Source organism: Cydia splendana, chromosome 1 (genome assembly GCF_910591565.1).
Source record: "Cydia splendana chromosome 1, ilCydSple1.2, whole genome shotgun sequence".
NCBI classification, from domain to species: Eukaryota; Metazoa; Arthropoda; class Insecta; order Lepidoptera; family Tortricidae; genus Cydia; species Cydia splendana.
The window spans coordinates 20,030,336-20,044,644 of record NC_085960.1 but is presented as its reverse complement, the minus strand read 5'-3'; the positions used below and the strand labels follow the sequence as shown (position 1 = coordinate 20,044,644).

At 34.1% G+C, this 14,309-nt stretch overlaps 1 protein-coding gene across 1 annotated transcript in view; it reads left to right on the top strand.

The window, feature by feature from the left end:
- LOC134791894 (zinc finger protein 177-like) overlaps positions 1 to 12,992 on the top strand; it is a 65,733-nt gene extending 52,741 nt beyond the window's left edge. The window contains exons 6-7 of the mRNA XM_063763016.1: positions 12,242 to 12,407; positions 12,849 to 12,992. Of these exons, the coding sequence (XP_063619086.1) occupies positions 12,242 to 12,407; positions 12,849 to 12,886 (204 nt within the window). The 3' untranslated portion in view covers positions 12,887 to 12,992. The remainder of the gene's footprint in view (positions 1 to 12,241; positions 12,408 to 12,848) is intronic.
- The last annotated feature ends 1,317 nt before the right edge of the window (positions 12,993 to 14,309 follow it).

Sequence of the window (14,309 nt, the reverse complement as noted above, 5' to 3'; positions counted from 1 at the left end):
TAAGAGGGTGCATACAATAGGCTAGCTGATTGATAGGCCTCCGCGCTTAAGGTTCTTTTGAGCTGTCCGCGAATTACGTTGCCCGCTAGGGCACTATCATTGTGCGATAGCCTGATATGTGTGCAAGGCTCACAATAGACATTACTGGTCAAGTAGGGTTAGCACCATATTATTGCAAAAATGTTGTAAAAATCTTCTAATTAAACGTGTGTTTACTTCTATACTGGTAGTCATTTAAGTCAAATTATTCACTTGCAGAAATCTTAAAAAATATTAGTGACAGAATCAGTCAGATTTGGTTTAAAATTATTGTCAAGCCTCATTATAGTTTTTCTTTTAATTTAAAGTTTCAATTCTACAAAACTTATAGCTAGAAAAAAGGATAATGCTTTAATCTAAATTTCCAAAGTCAATGCCGGCTTGTTCTGCTAGATAACCCTACTCACAGCTTAGTGATAGCTCGTTAAGGCTCCCTATATCTTGACGCGAATGAGCATTGTTTCTCTATCAAGCTTTGTCTATGGAACTTTCTCAAAAAGATGAATTTAATATGGCTGGTTTCTGTAATTTTCACGGATAGGTACCTAATGTAGTTTTAAATTAATAATTATTTATTTACAGTACGTAACCATAGTTTCTTTAGTACGCGTACCTACTTTTTCTTAAGTACTTACCTGCCTAATATCTTATTGAATTTACAGTTACATTTTTTCTTTTAGGTGGCGACTTGCCTTTTTTGCTAAGAAATTAAATTTACCAGACTCTAATAATTACTTAAATATTTCTTATTTGCTAAGTCAATATTATCTGACCGTTCATTAAGTTTTAGTGTTAGAATTCTGTATATCTTGGGTCAGTTGCAAATGTCCAAGAACTCTGTCTATCTTCCCTCACTCACTTGACACTTTTCTACTCGTTAGTTTGTTTGTTGTCACTGTCCGTCTGTCTGTCTGTCTCAGCACTTGGTAGCCACAATTGCTGATCACACAAAGCGTTACGGAAAGGACTTAAATTGCAAGCTAATGGCGGAAACTCGGTGGATGAGTATTTTTGCTAAAGAGTACTGTATATTACAATAACGTATTATTATGATCAGTAAAAGTAGGTAGGTACCAAAGTGAATAAAACTATTGTGGCATAATAGTGTTGTTAAATATTACATTAGGATACAAGTGCGAAAAGTAGGATATTCGCAACGAGTGGCGATAAACTTAAATCGACACGAGTTGCAAATTACCTTTTCGCACGTGTATTGTACAACGTTTTACAGTAAGTACCTACTAACTACATATGGCCCTTTAAATTTTCGACATACGCACGTATAGGTAGTGATAGTTACCGCACCATATATGTTATTAGATCAGCTGCCAGCCTTAATGTTTTGTTTATAAATATGTATACTTATTATCCTTCCAAATATATTTATTTGACAAGTTAATGTTTTGCAATGTCGATAGGAATTTTACAATCCATGATATTTTCTGTACACCTGTAGATTCTAAACCGCTACTCGCACTGTGCTTAGACCGCTCAGTAAAGTAACGAGGAGCTACGGAGATTGGTAGTTGTTTCGAATCAGAATCCGATTTGCGTTTGTCAACGTGTTTGGTGGTTGGCACTTTTCATTGGATAAATTGCACGAGATTTGTTCAGGAAAATATATGCTTCCGCCTTCAGTTGTTTAACTTGCAAGGAGGTAACGAAATGCTGTGAATAATGCTGTATTAAACTAAATACAAGGCTTTATTAGAATCGTAGGTATTTTATTAACATGATATCTTAATACCCTCTAATTATTAAGTACAAGGCGTTTTACGTTAGGGGTATCAAGGGTTAAATGCAACAAAATTAAATAAAAATAAGTAAATTATCTCCAATCTCATTTGACGTCGACCTATTAAAATAAAATTTTCGTAAGCATAAACATATACTTACGAGTGAGGCCGTCTCTTCCAAAATGACCCTTTACGACGTACGTCATATTCAAAGGATTATTTTTTGTACAATATAAAAGTCCCAGGTTTATAGCCATATTGCCTCCATAATCTCATTAAAAGTGTATTGCCGTGAAGAGAAGGGTTGTATTATAAGGCAATTTGTAGGTATACTTGTGCCGTTTTAGGGCTGGGTCGGCGGTATATGGGACCGGTGCAGCGGCGCCTGGGCATGTTCCCATGCACCTGCCTTGTATGGGGGTTAAAAAATGGAATCGCCGCAACGGCTTTTTAGATTGCTAGCCGCTGCTGAATGGAATTTTTTTATGAATTAGAAGTATCACTTTGTGACAGGTGACAAAGTTTTGAGATTACAGGGTACCTACTGCATTATAAATTTCTAACGTTGTGACATCATGAATGTGCTTAAATTGTCTTACTGGTAAAAGATCTTAATGTTAGGATGCAATAACCGGAAACAGAGATTTTGTATGAAATGTATGGTATAAATTGGTTTTCAATAACAAAAAAAAATATAATTAGAAATGTTTTTATTTGATAAAATCCCTCCATATATTGTCTAAAACGAATAAATAGTTATTGTCTTGGATTGGCATATTTAAGTACCTTGTTCTAAACGAGTAATTTCCTGAGGTGATATTCCTGAACTATCGTTTCGACAAACTTGTAAGCGTCTGGCAATTTCGATCAGCAGGAAGTAGACACCATTAATGTATTTTATTGCCCACTTTCCATTCTATGTGGATCAATGTAACCTGTACAGTGCAACTAGTTTACTGATTGCCTGACATTTACTGTCTTTACAGATAAGGCAATATATTTTGGCCATTTCCATCGACTAATTGGCGTGATGAGGAAATGAAGTCGACATTTGTCTGTGCTTAATTAGTTTATTTTGGGGTTTATCGGTTATTTGGTGGTTTTGAAATGCTGTTTGACCAATAAAATCATTACGAATAAAACAGAGAACCCATAAATAAGTATTAACAGTTCTGATAGAGGTAACGATAAGTTATACTCGTGTTATATACGTACAAATGATATATAGAGCTATATAATAGACTCTTTTACGTAGTCTTTGAATTTCAAAAAAAACGTAACTTGAATAACAATTCATGCGAATCTAGCCCTACAGTATATTTAGTACCATAAATTCATATGCTTTCTCATACATTTTCCATCGAATCTCGAACCATAAACAATTCACTATAGCTTTGTGGGCCTTTCATTTGGTCCACATTAAAGATATATGTATCGTGTATTGTTTGATATGATTAAAGACTGCTTTCACGATCGCCTCATAAGTTTCGTATGAAATAAAATAAGCACGGATATGAAAGCATGTGGATTGTTCGGATTTGTGATTGACTGCTTAAATAAATGGGTTCATTTATTGATGTATTTGGAATGTAATATTATAGTACTTACGTGTTTGGGAAATGTTTGGCACATGATAATAACACATTACACATAGTAGGAAAATTAGTAATGCAATTTTGGTATATCTATTGCTAGCGCCCCGAAGCGAGAAGTTAATTTTATATTACTACCTAGTTGAAAACTACGTAGACACTACTCAAATCCATACTATATTAATATTAATACATTAATCCATACTTCCATACTAATAATATTATAAAGGCGAAAGTGTGTCTGTCTGTCTGTCTGTTACCTCTTCACGCTTAAGCCAATGAACCGATTTAGTTGAAATTTGGTATAGAGATAGTTTGAGTCCCGGGGAAGGACATAGGATAGTTTTTATGTCGGAAATCATCCCTGAAGAGAGTGCAAAGTGGGGAGGAATTGAAACAGTTAATGAATTACTTAATAATTGAAGTAATCAATGCGCAAACTGAATGATTGCTATTAGTTAGCATTATCCTATCCAGGCGCTATACCTACTTTAGCTGCTGTCACTAATTCCACGCAGACGAAGTCGCGGGCAAAAGCTAGTATATTAATATATTAATCCATACTAGTAGTGTGTCTGTCTGTCTGTCTGTCTGTCTTTACCTCTTCACGCTTAAACCGCTGAACGGATTTAGTTTAAATTTGGCATAGAGATAGCTTGAGTCCCGGGGAAGGACATAGGAAAGTTTTTATGTCGGAAATCATCCCTGAAGAGAGTGCAAAGTGGGGAGGAATTGAAACAGTTAATGAATTACTTAATAATTGAAGTAATCAATGCGCAAACTGAATGATTGCTATTAGTTAGCATTATCCTATCCAGGCGCTATACCTACTTTAGCTGCTGTCACTAATTCCACGCAGACGAAGTCGCGGGCAAAAGCTAGTATATTAATATATTAATCCATACTAGTAGTGTGTCTGTCTGTCTGTCTGTCTGTCTTTACCTCTTCACGCTTAAACCGCTGAACGGATTTAGTTTAAATTTGGCATAGAGATAGCTTGAGTCCCGGGGAAGGACATAGGAAAGTTTTTATGTCGGAAATCATCCCTGAAGAGAGTGCAAAGTGGGGAGGAATTGAAACAGTTAATGAATTACTTAATAATTGAAGTAATCAATGCGCAAACTGAATGATTGCTATTAGTTAGCATTATCCTATCCAGGCGCTATACCTACTTTAGCTGCTGTCACTAATTCCACGCAGACGAAGTCGCGGGCAAAAGCTAGTATATTAATATATTAATCCATACTAGTAGTGTGTCTGTCTGTCTGTCTGTCTGTCTTTACCTCTTCACGCTTAAACCGCTGAACGGATTTAGTTTAAATTTGGCATAGAGATAGCTTGAGTCCCGGGGAAGGACATAGGATAGTTTTTATGTCGGAAATCATCCCTGAAGAGAGTGCAAAGTGGGGAGGAATTGAAACAGTTAATGAATTACTTAATAATTGAAGTAATCAATGCGCAAACTGAATGATTGCTATTAGTTAGCATTATCCTATCCAGGCGCTATACCTACTTTAGCTGCTGTCACTAATTCCACGCAGACGAAGTCGCGGGCAAAAGTAATATATATTAATCCATACTAATAGTGTGTCTGTCTATCTGTCTGTCTGTTACCTCTTCACGCTTAAACCGCTGAACGGATTTAGTTTAAATTTGGCATAGAGATAGCTTTAGTCCCGGGGAAGGACATAGGATAGTTTTCATGTCGGAAATCATCCCTAAAGAGAGTGAAAAGGGGGGTGGAATTGAGAGAGTTAATAAATTGCCTGATAATTGATGTAGGCAATTAAGCTTATCAAATTGAATGATTGCTTTACACTTTATCCAGGCGCTATACTTACTCTAGCTACCGTTATTGATTGCACGTAGACGAAGTCGCGGGCAAAAGCTAGTGCCTGAATAAGGGAAGGCACTTTTGTTTTGTAGGTATAGAGTGAAAAGTGTTATCGCCTTATCGCCATCTATATTTTGGCGATAACACCGAAATCTAAACCATTCTGACACAATATCCGTGCATAATCAGTTACTTAATCATATACAACATATGGCAGAGCGTATAATAAAGATCGCGTGTCTTCGACATCTGCAACTGATCCGGATGCCGTTAAAAAAAAACAATACACTTGATTTACAAATAATGACCAATGGAGTACTCACAATCATAATTTAATCAAGCAGCGCGTGCGAGAAGCCATTTTAACGAAGGTTTTTTTATACTGTACAAAGAAATGCGTGCAGTTAATGCTATTTTCCGCCTCAGTAAGTATAGCATAATGACGATGGTGACGGCAAAAAACAGATGTGTCAATAATTATTGTGCCAGTGATTTTATGAAACTTCTAATGACATGGCATGAGCCCATTGTGTTGTGCTCGAGTCTTCACACGTAGCAATACTTGTACTTAAGGGACGTGTCCGCAATGATCTACGTTTTATTTATCAACAAATTCTAGCTCTAGAATTTCTTTAGAAAACTGGGCATAAACTTATCTGAATTTTTGATCCAAATATGTCCATATTGTTTATAAAATTAACACAATTCTTAAAAGTGAGCCAACTAAGAGAGTTTCTCACTACTCCTCGACTTTTACTTTTTGCATTACTTAAATTCATATTAATAATTAAATCAATTACTATAATTACACCATAGTTAGTACCTAACTATTACTTAAACTATATTCAAAAATGTATCTAACTGGATACAAAAAAAAATCGATTCCAAAGAAAGAAAGAAAGAAAGAAAGTGAAACTTTCAACGCTCACTGAATACTTACCTACCAAAAAACAAACGATTATGAATATAATAACACACTATGTAACAAATAGACGATACCGCCTCGACGTTATCTCGCACTCACGACTCCATCAAACGAATATTAAAATATATTGCTCGGCTGCTAAGTACCGGCCTTTCAGATATGTCACTCAATAATAACACGATAAAATTAATACGGCGCTCAACGAACTACATAAAAAATATAACTTTTACATATGTTATGAATGTGTTAAAATAAAGTAAAAGCTATTTTTTTATTTTTTTATTAAGGTCTTACCTAAGGTGTTTTGTTTTTAGTACATTTTACTGTGACTGGTGATTCATTACAACACAAAATAATACCATTAACTGTAACAAGTGCCTACTTAAAAAAAAAGTTTGCTTTGGTGCTAGCTTAAAACTAGTAGCAAAAAATGTATAAATTAACCTTCTTTTATTTGCTTATTCCATATCAGTCATCATGAAATGAGAAGTTATAAATATCTCAGTACTTTTTGCCTCAACTGTATGCGTAAATATAATCACGAACAAAAATTACGTGCATATACAGCCCGGCCGATTGCATCTGTACCGTCGGCAGCACTATCAATCATGCTTTATCGTTCTTTTGCTGACCGTACTGATTAAATTATTCCCGAGAGGTGACTTAATGAAATAGGTAGGTAAGGGTAAGTTCATGATTTTGTAACCAGCTTACAAATTATTAAGATTAATTTCTGTGTATGTATAGAAATTAATTTCTATGTGCTAAAATAAAATGTTAAGTAAAGTGAAAAGTTTGTGTCATTTAAAGTTCATTGACATCAGTTCAAAAAACCTGAAACCAAAAATGCTATGTCTACTACAGTCAACATTTGGACCATTTGGAGTAAGCGTTAATGATTTAATATCGATTAACATTTGAATGTTGGTGATCAAAAGCTCCGAGACAAACATTAATTAAACTAGATTCCACCAAAACGGCACTTAAAAAAGCGTCTAGACTTGATTTTATGCTAAATCGCTTTAGGAGATAAGTTTAACATCGTGTGAACTCGTACAAATAAAGTAAATAGAATGAATATAATTTTTTAATGTTAAAATCATATTTTTTATGAAATTAACAACTGCCCTCTTTTAATACTAGCTTAGTAATAATACCAAAGAACTGGCAAAAGCAAAATATGTAGTTGTTAAAGTGTCTCAACTCTTTTTTTAACATTTTGTACATAATCGCCAAATAATCATTGGTATAAAAATTATCGGAAAGAAGCGCCTGGCGTCCGTTGGCTCGTTGGGTGGATGACATCCGGAAAATTGCGGGTTACTTCTGGATGAGATTAGCTCATGACCGGGACAAGTGGCGTACCTACTAGAAGAGAGGCCTACGCTCAGCAGTGGGGCTGATATGATGATGATGATGATAAAAATTATAAAATGTCAGTGTGCACCGTCTCTTATTTCGAACCAGTTGTAATCACGTCGCAGCGGACCCGTCGTTATATGAGGGACCAATTAATATGCTCCTTGTCTTGGATCCAGATTGAGCCCACAATATTGATTACTGTCCGGAATCAATAATTGGGCCACGGTTATTAATTGCAGCTTCTATTCTTTGAATATATTAATGTAAGTTATGTATGCATCATTTTATTACTCTAATTGAGTTAGAAATCGAACTAAGTATTCGTTTAGAGAGCCGTAAATACATAATTTGACCTAAGGCACCTACGAGACTTTTTTTTAGTGAGCGAATTAAAATACATTAACACCGTGATTTTTCTTACCTAACTTAATCTTAATTAGGTTTATTTCATAATAATACGGAAGAATCTCCAACGCTCTTTGTAACCTAGACATAAACCTCTTTATTATCTAGTCGTGTTTAGGCCAGGAATATTAATAGTAGGTATACATTAACTCAGTTTTAATACCTCATATTTGATAGTAGTATCATTTTAAAAACCTGTTCGTTATTCCCAAGCATATAATAAATTTACCAGAAATGACTAAAGGATCAAACTGTGCGCAATTAATGAAAAAAAAAATCAGCGAGCCAAGATTTTCAGTAGGTATGTTGAATATGAATACAAATTTAATGCTTTCAATTCACTGACTAGAGTGTTATTAACCATGAAAGTCCATCCTTTAGAACTAATTAAAATTCACTTATCTCAAATAAACACGCAACCCATATCTCGTACTGATATACCGTGAAACGAGACTGTGGAACTAAGGAGTAAAATACCAATACCTATTAGGCCTTTCTCGGCCTTATTCTGATCTGCATATTTTCAATTTGTTCTTGTTTTGTATACCTTTTTATAGTGACTTATGAATTATTTTTATACGAGTAGGTATTCGTTTGAGTCAAATGCAGGTTTAATCAAAGAAACAGTAGTCTATACTATTCTTTCTTCAAATATCAGAAAATAATTCAGTATATTTTTTGCGAAGGAATGATAGGTCTAAGTCTAATTCAGTTCTGCTTTCTATCGAGCTATTTATTTAAGATCAAGTTAAATATATGTTTATTCAGTTTTCCATAAACCATAGGTACCTTTTCTGAGGTTCGCTGTTCTTTGGGTAATATTTAGTAACGACGCTTTGTTAGGTTTGTTCTTTGAGATGTAAAACGATTGAAATTTATTTAAGCTTCTTTATGATTACAAAACCAGAATAAGGGTACTCGCACGTTACTGGCGCATCAATTTATTTAGTTAAATTAACCGAAGCACTGCATTTGCATTGGATTTCCATAACGCGGACGAGGCGTATCGCTCGCCCATACGTCACTGCTGCAGGATTGCCACTGCTATATTCACAACATAGTAACTTTGTAAGGTTGATTTAAAAAAATGAACTTTATATAATACCAAATAAAGTTAACTTTGGTATTTAACATCGTGAAAATAAGAGGTTATGAAAGTAAACAGTCGAGTGGAGATCAAAACGATTATTCTGACGATATTGCTTCGATTTAGTGCACTAAAGCCCTCGTGATTAGTAGCATCAGTTTATTTAGGCTTCTCTTTGTATGAAAAGTTAAAATTATTATATTTTTTTCTTGAACCGAAAACTCTAATAGGTAATTCTAATTTAATTCTAGGATGACTACTAAATCGGGAATTTATTTCTTAGTATATTACACGTAAATCCATGGCCACAAGATCCGAAAAACATAAGTGAAAGAATCTAGCAATAATTTTGTTTCTTACCTTGTCTACCTTTATATTACCCTTCATTGTCTGCGTAGTACATGAAAACTCGTTTTTACCTGTTGTGATTTATCCAGCGGAAATTGTCTGACAACTAATGGCTCTTTGTTTATTGATTTATACTCGTATATGCAATATTCGGTAGCGGGAAAGGTCGAAATAATATCGGGTGTCGTTTTTTTGCCGCCTTGATTGAGCTACCGCGGATAGCAGTCCGGACCAATCAAGTTCACCTTTCCAGTTGTATCGAGGTGGTACGCTAAAAGTGGGCTTCTTGATTTTGCCGTAAAACCTTTATTATATTTCATTCATGGCAGTGGGCGGTGAGCGAAAATGAATGGGAGGGCCGGTCCTAGGATATCAAATTGGATTTTTGTCGGAGGTTTGATTATGAACTCATTTTAATGATATTTTAATGTTGTAGGAAAGGAAACAAAAAAACTTTGATATCCGCTGTTAGAATACCTATTTTATTAAATTTTGAGATTTTTGCTTTATTAAACAAACAGTTCTTGGAACACTAAGAGCCATAATTGAAATTGAAATTTCGTTTATTATTATTATTTTACACACTAACCGTCATATTTTTATCTTGATGAAATACAAAATGAGATTGTTCGCTATGGTTATATACACCCTTTTTTACATCAAGTTAAGTCGCGACAAGCCTTAATGCTTTAAAGTGGAGCGTCCAACTAGTATACCATCAAAGTGCTCCATTAACACGTTTATCGCCACTATAATAATTGAGTCCACGAAAACCACAGCGGAACGACGATATGGTTTATTCAATTTGTCTTAAATTAAAGTCATCAGCGGTGTGTTTTATATAAGTCGTCGAAATATACCGCCATGCAGTTGCTCCGTAGGGATGGGATAAACTGGACAAATTAATTAAGTCGATAAAATAAATTATTTTTGTTTTGTTACTTATGAAAATTAATAAATTGAGAGTTAGAAGGAACATGCTACCCTTTACCACTCTCAATTGAGTTGAGTTGTTGAGATTATGTCAAATGTTAAACATAAAGGGGCCCACTGATTAACAGTCCGCCGGACGGTATCGGCCTGTCAGTTGTTCGGAACTGTCAACATTTTGTTCTAACTGACAGGCCGATACTGTCCGGCGGACTGGTAATCAGTGGGCCCCTTTAGTTCAGAAAAGGTACTAATTTAGTCATTCCTACTATTAAAAAGCGAACTAAGTTAGTCTTTGCATAGAGAAATATAGTAAGACAAGAGTGCTCACTCCATACATCAGTTTTGGTACCAAAAATATTAGTATTTTCATAGTCGACATCTAGCATCGAGTAGCGGAATTATCAGTACTTTAAGTAGCAGTAGTAGTACTGTCAAGTGACAATAGATGTAGCACCGACCGGAAACTCTAATCTCAACAACATAAGACTTGTGAGCACTCTTGTCTTACTATATTTCTCTATGGTCTTAGAATGTAACGTGAACAATTAAGCTTCCTTTACGCCGACTCTCATACCGGAACGAATAAGGCTCCCTGCACGCGTTTATGTCGAGGAAGAGTGATTATGACGAGACATTTACGATGACAGTAGGCACGATGTAATTATGTTTGCCACTTTATGTTGAAAATAATGCTATTATCCATATAAAATATTTACGAATGATCTATTTACGTAGGTAAAGTTAGCATCGATTGAACTGGATTGAAAATACGCTAAAAGTATCTGAAACAATGATTAATTACGAAGCAGGAGGTCTCGGGTTCGAATCCTGGTAAGGGCATTTATTTGTGTGTTTATCACAAATAGTTGTTCCTGAGTTATGGATGTTTTCCACGTATATAAGTATTTATATATATGTGTATATTATATATATCGTCGTCTTGTACCCACAACACAAGCCTTATTGAGCTTACCGTGGGACTAGGTTGATCTGTGTAAAATTGTACTATAATATTTATTATTTATTTTATTTATTTATTTTATTTACAAACAGACACATTTTTGTAACACTACTACTTTTTACTACTACTAAGTAGGTACTATGTAGATACTTTTGATGCATAGGTAATCTTATCCGTTACAGCTGATGCTGACTGTACCTTATAAAAATCAGTATGTATATATCATATCAATATGTAAAATAAACCTTACAGATTAAATAGTTACAAAAAAGTTGGTAGACAGGTACCATTTAAAACCTACTATTGTAAAAAGAAACGAACGTTTGTACACGTGTCGGAAGCACGTTCCACAGATTCATTTGCACGAGCTGCGGCGTCATGCAATCAATATCTCTCAAACTAACAACGATCATAATGGTCATTATTGTTTTCTTTGGCGGTGTTGATTTGTTCAATGTGGATATTTAGGGCAGTGGTACGTAGGTTTGGCAGAACAATGTAAAGAATAAACGAATACTATACAGAGACGATCTAAATTGTATTGTTAGATATGTAGTCCAGAAATTTGATTCATTGTTTTATGGTTTTTCAAATGTATGCGAAGTTAATGACACACCCGGACAGACGGAAGCAATTTAGGTTTGACAATAGTGCAAATGAAAGTTGAAAATCAAGCAGATATGTCTGCAAATTGAATAAATTATAATAAGTTAAATAATACTGCAGAAATATAGTTGGACCGCGGTAAGTCTGCAACGATTTTGATAGCACACGCAGTGCAAGTGTTATTTAAACGTCATAATTTCATAGAAGTTTGACGTGAAAAAAAAAAAACACTTTCATGGCGTATGCTGTCAAAATCGTTGCAGACTTATCTCGATCTGACTAACTACTTGATTTTCAACTTTCATTTGCCTTTTCCCCCGACTGTCCGGGGTATCAATTTAATGAATTCCGAAACAAAGGCGGTACATATTATATTTGAGTTTTTCTCATAAATGTCTCTCTTTCTTTCACAGGAGAAGCCACACAAATGCAGCCTCTGTTCCAAGTCCTTCCCTACGCCTGGAGACCTTAAGTCCCACATGTATGTGCACAGCGGCTCTTGGCCTTACAAGTGCCACATATGCTCTAGAGGGTTCTCCAAACATACAAATCTCAAGAACCATCTTTTTTTGCATACTGGTATGTATTAAAAATTTAATTTTAACATTATGTTACGGCACCTGAGGAAATTTCACCTAAATACCTAAAACAAATAAATACAATGCAAATACTCTTCACCTATAGCAAACAGCACACCTCAATAGAGAGAAGGCAATAATATAAAAACAAAACAGTAACACAAGTAGAGGGTAAACAACAAGAGGTCTTATCGCTAAATAGCGACCCCTTTCCGACAGCCTTAAGGTTTCTAACTATCACTTCAAGGGTTCTCTACTTTAGATATAATTTTATTATTTATAGTAGCAGTGTCTAACTAATGCAACCTGTTCTTAATTTTGGACTTAAAATAAAACTACAAATAAGAATGTTGTGCCAGTAAAATTATTACAATTCACACCCATAATGTTTTGTTTTCAAATATTGTCTTTGTTTACCAAACAACTTTCTTTTTTGTTTCAGCAAAACACCAGAGAAGCGGCACTAGAGAAGCAACTTGAACGCTTACCGAAATTTTATTAATAAAAATAGTTACACTCTAGATATGCCTAAACATTACAATATACACTCATAATGTATAATATGTAAGGTAACTATGTGAAGTTTGTGAACACGGACTTATCACATGAAGACTATAGAGGAAATTAAATCCGCTCAAATAAGTATTAAACCACGCACAATGAAGAATTAGCTCTGTACCTTGATTAATATAAAAAAAAAAATCATTATTCGAAGATAGCTCAAATACTATGCGACAGATTACCATTAAAACAATTTCCATTGATCGTATGTAGTAAGCATCGTATTTGTGAAAATGTAATCGTATCGTAATCGTTTCATGAAAATACATACGAGTATATAGATTCCGTGGAAATTCCGAGTAAACTATGACTTACAAACGGACAGGTGGATAAACTACACACTTAAAGGCACTACTATTTATTTAGGGATCTATTATTGAGTCCTATGAAGTATTTGAACAAATTAAATTATTTCCAGGGAATTTTCTAGGATTTTTTTTTATTATTGAGTCATTTTTGAATTTGGGCTAAAGGTCCCTAAAATGGACTTTAAGAATTAGGTACACATTTTCTTTAAGTGACTTATTTATTGTACAGTGTACCAGACAATTATTAAGTTAAGTGTTTCAATTAGGTTAAGTTTGTACATAAATATAGCTACAATTGTGATATTATTTTATATTTCGTTTTAAGTGATAATTTATTATTTTTATGTATTAGTCAAAGGTACTTATAAAAAATGTTAAGTAATTGACAAGTGGGATCAAATAATCAATTCAGTTTTCAAATAATTAGGTAAGTATTTATTGATAATACAGATTACAATTGACTGTTAAAATGCCAATAGTACATATTACGATACATATTATGCGACTGTTATTTATTTATATTATAATAAGGATGATTACAGTGATGTTTGTCAAAATTTCAATCAACCGGATTTAAGTATCAGATGATTTTTTTTATTTAGTTGTTTGGTGGTTTTATATGTATAATGTTAGCAACTATATTTACTGACTGGTATGTACCTAATAGTTCATCTTAGGATATATATAAAAAAAACTACATAGTGTTATGTAGACTGCACTTATAATATACTTACATTGAGTAAGTTTATTGTGATTTTAAAATCCGTCCACCTTGTAAATATATAATAGTATATTTAAGAAAAACCTTTATTTATATTTTGGTGAAATAAGTATTCGAGTAATAAAATATTATTAAATTATAATCTAGTTTTTTTTTTCAATATATTGAACATTTGACTGACGATATGGTGTCTTGAGTAAAGGTTTCATTGGATATCGATTACTTCAGCATTGCTGTTCGTCACTATCGATTTCCTCGCTGATTTAACAGTTTTTTTTAATCTTGCGTGATTTGCTCGCAATCTGAACAATAC